The 10881-nt window shown below is 39.1% G+C and overlaps 1 protein-coding gene across 1 annotated transcript; it reads right to left on the reverse strand.

Moving 5' to 3' along the window:
* Positions 1-1138: 1138 nt before the first annotated feature.
* On the reverse strand, positions 1139-9893 carry LOC149283373 (adenylosuccinate synthetase isozyme 2-like). Its single transcript, XM_089497607.1, has 5 exons — positions 9750-9893; positions 4782-4884; positions 3582-3632; positions 2134-2200; positions 1139-1352 (listed from the first exon to the last, which is right to left on the reverse strand). The coding sequence occupies exons 1-5, from the start codon at positions 9891-9893 to the stop codon at positions 1139-1141; spliced, it is 579 nt and encodes a 192-aa protein (XP_089353733.1).
* Positions 9894-10881: the final 988 nt, after the last annotated feature.

Below are 10881 nucleotides of genomic sequence, written 5' to 3' on the forward strand. Positions count from 1 at the left end.
GGCTGCAATAACTAACGAATTTCATTATCGATTAGTTGAATCGATTTTTATCGATTAGAAAATGAGGGTTTTTCAGAGCAAATGCTCTGAAAAATACCCCTCGTTTTATAATCCGTTTAGTCTGACTCACAGCAGCAGCTCCTACTTACAGTTCCTCCCTGCAGTCACTGCCGATTGGCCCGCCCACTTCCTTTTTCCAGTCCCTCCCTGCAAGGAGGGACAGGGAGAAAGGGGCAGGTCCAAACGGCAGTGACTGCAGGGAGGGACAGGGAGTAAGAAAGGGGCATGGCCAAAGTGCCTATACCGTTGACATGGCTCAAGAACTCATCTAACTGGTGAGTATAAAATTAATATTTGGGCTGCTGAAAGTTAGGGGCAGTTATAGTTAGTGGGGTGTTTAGGGTTAATTTAGGGGCAGTTATGGTTAATGGGGTCTTCTCTTCAGGGTTAATTTAATGCTGAGGACTGAGGGTTAATTTAATTAAATAAAGTTAATTTAAGGTGCAGTTAGAGGTAAAGGGGGGGCAAACTGAGGGGAATCTAAATACCGGGGGCAGTGAATATTAACCCTGTATTTATTTATAAAAGTATTGTGTCTGAACGAGTCTGCAAACCTATGAATGCACTATGGCACTCGGGGGGGGTATAAGGCATACCTTGGGAGGATGGAGTGACATATCTGGGGGTATAAGGCATATAAGGCATATGTGGGGAGGGCAGTGTGGCATGTCTGGGAGGGCAGTGTGGCAAGCCTAGGCTCAAATGTGCATAACGGGGGGGGGGGGGGGGCAGGTTGGGAAATAAAAACAAGAAATCCATTTTTATCAAAGTTTTTTTATTCTGCTTTGTTTTCTACATCCTACGTTACTTTATTAAATTTTAAATAAATGAAACATTTACATTTTTTTATCTGGTTAATCGATCGGAAAAAATAAAAATAAAAAAAATAACCGTTAGTTGCAGCCCTATACCTCACGCAGTCTAAGTAAAACCAACACAATGTATGTATGTATGTAATGATTTTGTAAATCATCACAAACAAGAAAACTACAGAAACCGTCTGGGTTAAATATATAGGTAGAGAATTTTCACAGAATTATTGATTTAATATTACATATTCGGTTTCACAGAAATAAAATCACAGAGGTTTTAGTCCCTCCTGGGCAGTGTTATCAAGAAAAATAAATCTTCTGTAGGTAAGGGAACTGAAAATATTAAGAGTCTTGATGGTGACAAATACAAACCTCTTGGAGAATTCATTAAAATCGGATACAAGGTCACACATTCTTAGACCACTTCGAGCAGCTTTTGAAGAGTACACAGGACCAATACCTTTCTTTGTGGTTCCTAAACTTTGAAATCAGAAAGAAATCAGGTTATTCAACTGAAAAAGCAGAATGAGTCTTAATAAACTGAAATTTAGTATAAATGCAAAACATGTATAGCCTGGAACTGCAATCTAAAGTACATGCTACTACTTAAAATAGCTCCAGAAATAGGTCACACTGGGGGTCCCAAAAAGTGTTTTTTTTTTCTATTCTGGTCCAATAACAAAAAAGGTTTCTCTAGAGAAATAATATCTATAAAACCAAGAGAAAACAAATCCTTTAGGGGGAGCAGACCTTCATTAAAAACACCCCATGATGAGTTCAATGTGTCTGAAGGTGTGTGGGCATCCATGGGGAGAGGTATACAAAAGCTCCCAGGTTTCTTCTGCCTTAACACTTGAGTGCCTACCAGAGAGACTAGGTGGCCATCATCAAAAATGTGGGGTATGCAGAATAGTTGTGAAGGACACCGGAACTTATTTTTTGTTATTTCGTTTACTCATATTTATACATGTTTACCATGGTTTACCACCACCACCACTTTTGCTGAAGAGATAAAGATCAAACTACATATCGTTTTATTGGCTTTGAAGCAGGAAGGCAATACGTGTAAAGCAAAGATCACGATAAAAACAAACATTTAGGGACAAGGTTCTATGAGGAATTTCAAAAAAGTTATGTCAGCTAAATGTAAACTGAATTAAATCAGAAGCGACTAAAGATTTGTATATTTATGCCACGGATATATAATGTACATCTTGATTTATTTAACCACATATTTAAATGTTAAGTGCTGTACACATACTTTTTACCAGCTTGTTCTTGTCTTTGTTGTTCCTGGATCCCATCTGCAGCTTGATGGAAGTCAAACACTAACAAAAGTAAAATATAAGTTATATATACATACAGTCCTACACATCATTACCTTTTGGTGTTATATTTGATTGCAAAACCAATTAGGAACATATTGTACAACATAAGCAAGTATTGCAGCCCTGTGAGCTCCAGTGTTAAAACAAATGTCTGGCTCGGTGATTAGGTCATTCATAGATGCAATCATTCATTAACGTCTCAAAGTGTAAAAATCCTCAGAAATTAGCCCCATAATCATCTTGATACATGCGGGAACACTGAACAAATTATAAAAGCCACTTCCATTCAATCTTGCTTTACACCTTAGTCGTAGGTTTACAAAGACATTTTAAAAAAAAATAGACACACTAATTAAACCCCTAAGTATTAAATTGTGAGTAGTGTTTGTCTCTGTGTGGCCAGACAGACTATATTTTTGTGCTCCTTAATTTATCAAAAAGATCTAATAGCTTTAAACATGTACAGAATGGGAAATCTATCTGGCTTAAGGGGAAAGTTTAATTTACCAGTCACAGCAGCAGCACAGGTAGTCTGAGCGCATCGCAGACAACTTCCGCCGGGGCTTGTATGACTGAGCATTGAAGCCCCAGCAGAAGTGGCGAGCAGCAGCAGAGGTTGTCTATGTGCATCGCGCAGACATCCACCGGCTGCCCCCGCTAGACACCAGGGAGTCTGGGGATGCATTGGTAAGTCGGGAGGGGGTCCTTAGAAATTGGCAAAACCAATAGCCGTTTTGTTTGTATATAACCTGTTGACTAACTGCATAATAGATACCAAAAATGTTAATACATATAATTTATTCCTGTTCATTAGATAAAATTCTCTTTTAGCATTCCACTTATGTGTATTTTTTCTTGAAAATTATTTTTTTCTTTTAAATTTGGTGCGGCCTATAATTGGGTCATTACAGTATATATTAATAAAAATAAGGACTCTGAGAACTTTACTATGCATTCTTCCAAAAATAAAATAAAAAAACACTAGAAGCTGCAGCAGATTCTCTCCTCCACACATTTATTTCCCAAACACTGCGTTCCCCAAGCCAGCGCTGGAGCAAAATGGACAACAATTTAATGCATATGACAACAGCCTGGCCGTGTTAAAGTGCATTTAATGGCTGGAGTGGTCCTTTAAAAGGGGAACGACTATTATGAATCACTAAAATAGGAACAAACTCCTTTAATGTGTCTGCTGAAGGATGAAAAGTGAAAAGTAAAATAAAAAACAGTGAAACATCCACAAACATTGCTTTTTTGTTCATGTAACTTTCTTCCGGAACTTGTACTGCCCTATTTGTCTGGGGGGTAGGTTTGGTATAAAAATCTCTCTGCATAAACCTATTGACTCAAAATATAAAAATGTTTTAGAGGTGAAACTTACCAATGTGTGCCCTGTCAGATATAACTAATCGTTTCTCCCAACCAGCTAAACCTGAAAAGACAAGTTTAACATTAAATATTACACTTTTGCAAAATGTAAAACAGTTCAATAGTCTATAATAGAAGCAGTCAGGTTGCTTACTTTGCCCTTTTCCACAGTTCTTCTCAGCTTCTTCGAATAGGCCCGGCAGGTGGATTACCACCCCATTTCCTAAAAAAATGGTTGAGAAAGTCATCATCATCAAAATAAATCATAAATGCGCAATAGTGGCGGACATTGAGAAACCAAAAAATGTACAACTTTATTTAGTCATAAATCTTGAGAGATACGAATTATCAGTAGTATATAATGTTGGTCAACAGCTACAGATTAAAGCAAGGTTATAATTGCCAAGATTACAAGCCGAATACCCTTGGCCTTTTGTGCAAGAAAAGATTGTAGGCTGGATCATTTACACAAAAATATAATTAAAAAAAATCCCTTGATACAGAATCTTAATTTGAAATGCCACCTACATTCCTTTGATCTGAAAATAACTAATGGCGAACATCAACAGCATCTTCTTATTTAACCAATTTGACTTGAAACTCAAGAATTGTTGTTTAAGTAAATGTAGTTCTTCCTATCATTCTGACATTATGGTACTACATGCGTCATGAAATAAACATTTCGAAACGACGTGAAAAATACTCCTTTAACACTTTATATCTTTGTGACATGGAGAGAGTGAAGAGAAGAATGAACTGCCATGCTGATTTAATGTTGTAGATCGCTGTGGTCCATAGTATGGATAGGAGCCTCCCCTTTTTTAACGCCTTAATGACAATTGACGGCCCGGACCGTCAAGACTTCAAAAGGGTGCAGAAAGTGAAATGCCTTGATCTCGAGGCATTCAGCTACACCAAAACCCCCACCCCAGAATGTGCTGTGATCGCTCCGGAGAGCAGTCACAACCGCCACTGCGAGTGATTTTGCCACTTGCAAGATGGCGGCGTCCTTTAAAAGAAAAAACAAACACAATAAAGTTTAAGAGTTCTCAAGAGTGTCTCTCCAGACCCTCCTGAGAATCTGGCTCCACTTTACAGGTACTGCATTCCTTTATGCACATTTAAAATCAGCCTGTCACGAAGGAGTTAAACTTAGGTTAAAAAAAAAAAACGTAAGGTAACCTAAAAAATAAATTTCTGTTTTATGGCTTACCTATGAAAGCAGTCACTTCTGGATTTATAATGCCACTTGGTAGAAGGTGGAAGTCATACTCTACAGAATCCACAACAACCGTGTGACCAGCATTGTTCCCTCCCTGTAAAGAAGAAAAAAAAATGAATGGTTAAGTGCATAATACCTTGCTTGTGTAGTTATTGGTCATTATCAGCAACCTGGGAATTTCAAATACATATTTTTTGCTGTGCATATTTGCAGGTTCTGACCAAACCCAAGAATTGCACTTTAAGACATGTTTTATTTCATAAAATGTTTAGTAGAAGCATTTAAGGGAAATAAAAAATAAAAATCAAAGCAAAGCATAAAAGAATAGAGTCGAGAAATGAAGTTATTTCAAGATCTTAAACTTCTCCTGGCACTTTCCCAGCTGGATATTTCAGTAAACGCACAAAAGAAACAATGCGATGCCTGTAAATGAAACTTGGCAAGCAGAGATATACTTCAGTTTCAATGGCTAAAGCTAAATATGTTTTCACAAAGGCAAGAAACAAATATATTACTCATCCAAGAATGTTTGATGTCTCACTCCCTCAGCAAGCTGAACAGTTACAGAACTTGTTTAAATTATCTCCCGGGCTTTTCTCTCTCTGTGCTTGGTCCAGCTCGCTAGACAAAATAGGTTACCTATGACAGCTCTACCACTTTAACCTCTTCAGTCCCCTATGGACTTACCGATTCGTCCAAAAAAAAAAAAAAACGCATCCCAAGAATCCCCTATGGACCGATGCAGCGGCAGGGACACACAGAGAAGATGAGTCACCTTTTCTAGGAAGGGTAGGAAATTACAAAACCCACAGAAACTCCCTCCGCCTTACTTTTGGAATATTTGAAGGGCCTGCAAACCACTCAGGGAAGATGGTGGGGGCTTTATTTCTGCCCATTTGCATCCTTGGGGGGGATCATTTACCATAGGTAGTTCAGAAGGATTGTGGTGCAGATCGATATACTTACTGGTGACTTACATGGAGACAGTCATCAGGATGCATATCTCAGCACTCATATGCAAGATCCGCTTCTGGTATTTGGCAAGTTGGGTTTCCACGTTGCAGATGAGATATTGCTCATCCGCTGTAGAAAGACAGGCGCCGTTTTGCCTTCCTGTATACTGAATGGAAGTTATTACTGTGTAATTTTCAAGTAGGTTGTAATTCTTTCATATTGCTACCCATTTTTAAATTAACCCCTTCAGCCCCTTATTGGCGTGCACGTACGTCCTAAAAAGCCTTTAATAAACCCCTTTAGGACGTACATCAATGTCCTGGCTTTCTTGCAGCAGCAAGGATTCCCCCCAGTCAGCATACATGCTACACGGGAGATCCCCTGGACTCCCCCCCCCCCCCCCCGTTGGTAATCTGTTACATAAAGAATGCCCTATCCAGAAGAGAATGCCTGATTGCGAGGAGCCGTCACTGCTGACATCAACCAGAAGGTCATCAGAAGACAGCATATCCACTGTAAGGTGTGTCTAGATCCTACTGGCTTATCCAATTCTGATACTCAAATTGCAATCCCCAACCCAAGTCCATGAAGACTGCAGGGGGATCGCAGGGAAAACTGAAGAAAAAAAAACAAAACAAAACAAAAAAAAAACACGATTGGGGAAGAAAACTCTAAAGTCAGGTCCTGAATTTTTTGGCCAGCTCCTAGACCCAAATCATGTTTGTTGATCCCTGTGCTATGTGGTTTCAAAGAATGTCTCCATCCAAATACCCTAAAGGTTCATGTCGCTGCACTATGCGGATTTCCGAGCAGTTTACAAGACTATTCTTCCATTAGTCGTACATCAGCTGCAACAGTGGCAAGCCATTTCTATGCGAAAGCTTTTAAACAGAGTTGCAGTATGACGGTCTCCTGAATTGTAACCTAAAGTTTTTTCACCTTTTTATTTGAGGGAATTGCAACTGCATTCACTGGACATGTTTAGAATGAAGCAGGGATGAAATCATCAAACATGTCGTTGGCATATGCATGGTCCAGGAAAGGACATCATTTTTTAGAGCATCTTTAGTTAAGAAAAGCTTAGAAAGCTGCCGAGAAAGAACCTCCTCTGGGACCGAGAACACATTCTACAGGTAGCCGACGTCTCTGTGGACCAGATTTACAAAAACTACAGTTTTTGAAAGGGTCACATTCATAGGTTAAATATACATTTATTAATACAATTGGCTTAAGGTTACAGATTGTGTATACACACACACACACATTACTGTGCTAACGTTTTAGACAGATGTGAAAAAAAAGCTGGAAAATTTAAATATTTATTTTTATCACACGGTGATCAGCAAGCATGGCAATAGACAGCACGATCTCCTGTGTAACGGCAGATAGATGTCCCTATAATAGAGGTATTCAACAACACCCAAAACATTTGTATATTATAACATTATTGTGGGCCAACGAACAGGAATTGCAAACATTGTTCGTCACTAAATTAACTTGCCGAGTGCCCAACTGGAAAAAAAAAATTAGTTTGTCGTCAGAACGGTGTATTGGAATTGCCAAGGGTGCAGTAAAAAAAGCCACCTGCAATTTATTGAAAATCTGATAACTGGAAGCCATGAGCATTCACAAAATGTTAAAAAGCACATATGCTCATATAAAATAGTGCACTTGTATTTTAATCTATGGGTGCACAAAATGTTCCGTTCAAATGCAACTGTATGGCAGTTCCTCTAGAGCTACAGCTGAAAAGGCAGTCAAGGCGAAAGCTATTCATACCCTGACTCGTGGTTGCGTAGTGCCCTCAAGTGAAACAGTTTAAAAACCAAATGTTGTTCACAAGCTGATATGCACTGTGCCTGTTGGATTTATTATCTAGTGTGTATACCACACAATAATAGATCATTCAGCAATGTACAGGTTAACCCAATCTTGGGTCTACATGGATTTATCTGGCTACCCAGAGACCCTGAAAGTTCTGCAGCAGCCAGTCTTCATCAGACTCGATAACATCATAACATCCAAGTTACCAATGGCAATCTTAATAAACATTGCCCTTGGCTGTTCTCTGCCACACTCTGATTGTGAGTCAAAGATAACCAGAAGAACTAGTTACAACGTGTTCCAAATGATATGTGTACGTTACAAATGTAATTGTAAATAAAATAAACTTTAACGTATTTCTGAGAGGTTATGCAGTAAATTAGGTTTTATTTTTAAACATTTACGTGTATTTAATATTATATATATTTAAGTCGTCGTATCATGTTTTAGCTTGTGTTACTTAGGAAGGGAGCGATTAGTTAGCAGGAAACTCAGAGTTAAGGACACTTTAGTGGCAGTCAAGTCAGATTTAGGCTTTAGTGTAAGGGTTAAAAGATAGGTTTAAATTAGCACTGGGAATTTTATGTCTGAATAGTTAAGGTTGATATCAGGGAATAATAAACAATAGTTATGTTTTAAAACAGAGTGGGTTTATAGCGAGCAAGAGAGGGTAATTCCAAAGCAGGTTTGGGTTGCTGACCGGCATCAATGTGCTGAGCCTCCAGCTAAGATGACGCTAGTAAATGTCAGAAGGGTTGATTGCGAGGAGAGGGCAGCTTCATGCACTTCCACGACAAGTGTCTTCCCAAACAAGACCCCCAAATATCACCAGCTAGATAAAATCCACCCTCTTAACATGGATCTGCCAGAAAGTTTCCAGAGATTCACACAAATGAGAATCTGCGCAGATGAGTGCGTAATGGACAGTAAAATTAAAACCATAACTTGCTGTCAAAACAAGGTAATATTTGGGGTAAAACGGACCACTCGGCTAACATTTGCATTAATGTGTATATGATTGATGCAGTTTTAACGGAATAACTATTACAGGACACCGACACATCACCATAAGGCTTACAGTTATTCTTCATTTGGAAATGCACCAACCAGCACAGATGCTACGGCTACATAAAGACTGTATGTTATTGATTGACCCCTGTGTCCATGATATATATATATATATATATATATTATACACACATTTATAATCTCTCTCACCACAGTATCAATTTTAAGTTCATGAAAATATAATAAAAAGTGGCTTCTCAAACTGTTCTAGTCAGTATGCTGGGTTACCAATACACCGAATTGCACAGCACCACTCCATTACAAACGAATTTATTATGCTTGCTGTTGGAGCGCTCCTCATATGTCGATGTCAAAATTGATTACTACACTTGGGCATCACGACTCCTTAAAGTGGGCCTACACAAAATTAAATTCATCCAGAATACAAAATGACCGCCGGGTTTATTCAAATATCTACAATGGTACCCAAAGGAAACGCTGCAAATAAAAAAAGTTTTATCCTCAGTAACAGTCGAATTCAGATAAAGACTCCCGGGCCCCCTGAATAAAACGGGTACATGATTTTTACGATGTTCGGTAAAACTACGGGCCAGGTATGACAATGTGAGCTTTGTGGCATTCATTCGCGCCATGCCTTGGTTCTGTCACCATCTCATACGTAAGCTGCCATCGCAGATGACACAACACGGAACGAGGAAGCGCATGGCTGCTTCCTGTCAAGGTGACTGCGGATCCATGTACTGGAACATGCTCTTTTACAAACTCCCGGTCTCTGCTCCGTAATGAAAACACGGTAGCGTAATCATTTAACAAGCGTTAGCGCTCCCGACGCTTAGTAATTCGCCTAAATCGGTATTTGGGGGGGAAAAAAAGAAGAGAAGACCGGAGGTGGTACGGAGAAGTGTTCCTCCACCTCGTGTGCCCTCATTAGAAAGCCGCCATACATCCCTACGGCCAGACCCCAAACAAGTCCATTGAACACCGTTTCCGGTCGTCTCCGTTTATACTTGTCAACGCTTGTATTAAATGAGGAATTCACATTATTAGATCAAAACACCGGAACGAATTTCGCGCTGCCACATCTTAACGAAATCAGGTATAAACGACGTACACGTAAGAGTTTTGCGTTTGTCTACGGGTCCCAGCACTCACCTGACATCTACATACGATGTCTGCCTCCTGAGCTATCAAATCCACAACCTTTCCTTTGCCCTCATCGCCCCACTGGGCTCCGAGTACCACGGTCACTTTGTTTCCAACGGCAGGTGAACGCAGCGCGGTTCCTCCGTTACTCATCGTCGTCGGTCCGAGCGCTACGGTTTCCGAGGACATAATGCCCAGTTTTTTTCTATTCTCTCAGAGATGGCTGCAAAATAATGTGACGGACAGCAAAGCTTTACTTCCTGCAGGTTTCGTCAACCTTAGACTGCACACAAACCAAGTAACCCTTCCTACTCCTCCTTCCCGCTTCAAGTCTTAGTGGTATATGAAGAGCTTATATTTTCATCCATTGCAACCATTCTAAAATATGGCTATCGCCACCTGGTGGTTTTTGGAGGAAATGTCCTTTTGAATTCCACAGTATGCTCACACATAACTACATGGAAAATGTTGTTTTTTCTATTAATGAACCATGTCTCGTCGAGTTAACGTCACTTTTCTTACATACTGCTCGAAAAAAGCCTGTCGTTTTAAAATTAATTTCGAAAAGATTGGCGCCTCTATCTCTGCCTACACTATTAAAATCATTTATTTATATAATGCCAACAGATTCCACAGCACTCTTAGGGTGAGATCACACATACAGTAATACAATATTAATAGACAGAAGGTGAAGACCACCACTCCTAATATCACAAACCCTCACAAGTTATATTTTATTTCAGAACAAGATACAATTTTTTCGATCATATCTAATTTCCTATGAAAAATAAATAATAAAATAAGGTAAACAAAATTGAAAAACACTTTTTCTTTTATTTAGGAAATATTTAACTCATCTACAAGCTAATAAAAAAACCTGCTAAATAAATTCTACTATTTGACCTGGGATTAGAAACACCCAATGTTTTTATGTTTTTTGCAGGTTATAGGGCAATAAGTAGTGTTTTTTGCTGTTCCAAAACCTTTTTTCACATCTGGTAATCCTGTCCCCATGTCCTATTTGGGACATATTTAACCAATTGCATTTACACCCATCAAACCCCAAGGTATTCAAAATGCTAGTATTTTAACTTTCCATGCACTAATTCTACTACCAGCCTTTGTAAAACTTTGTGGTAGT

Source organism: Sceloporus occidentalis, unplaced genomic scaffold (genome assembly GCF_023333645.1).
Source record: "Sceloporus occidentalis isolate IW3139 unplaced genomic scaffold, rSceOcc1.0.p SCAF_105, whole genome shotgun sequence".
NCBI classification, from domain to species: Eukaryota; Metazoa; Chordata; class Lepidosauria; order Squamata; family Phrynosomatidae; genus Sceloporus; species Sceloporus occidentalis.

Bases quoted from the DNA above. Each gene is read 5' to 3' on its own strand.
- LOC149283373 (XM_089497607.1), bottom strand. From the start codon at position 9,893: ATGAGTAACGGAGGAACCGCGCTGCGTTCACCTGCCGTTGGAAACAAA. The intron at 4,885-9,749 runs GTGAGTGCTGGG...TCTTCTTTACAG, and splicing joins ACATCGTATGTAGATGTCAG to GGAGGGAACAATGCTGGTCA. The intron at 3,633-4,781 runs GTAAGCCATAAA...TTGTCTTTTCAG, and splicing joins AGAAGTGACTGCTTTCATAG to GTTTAGCTGGTTGGGAGAAA.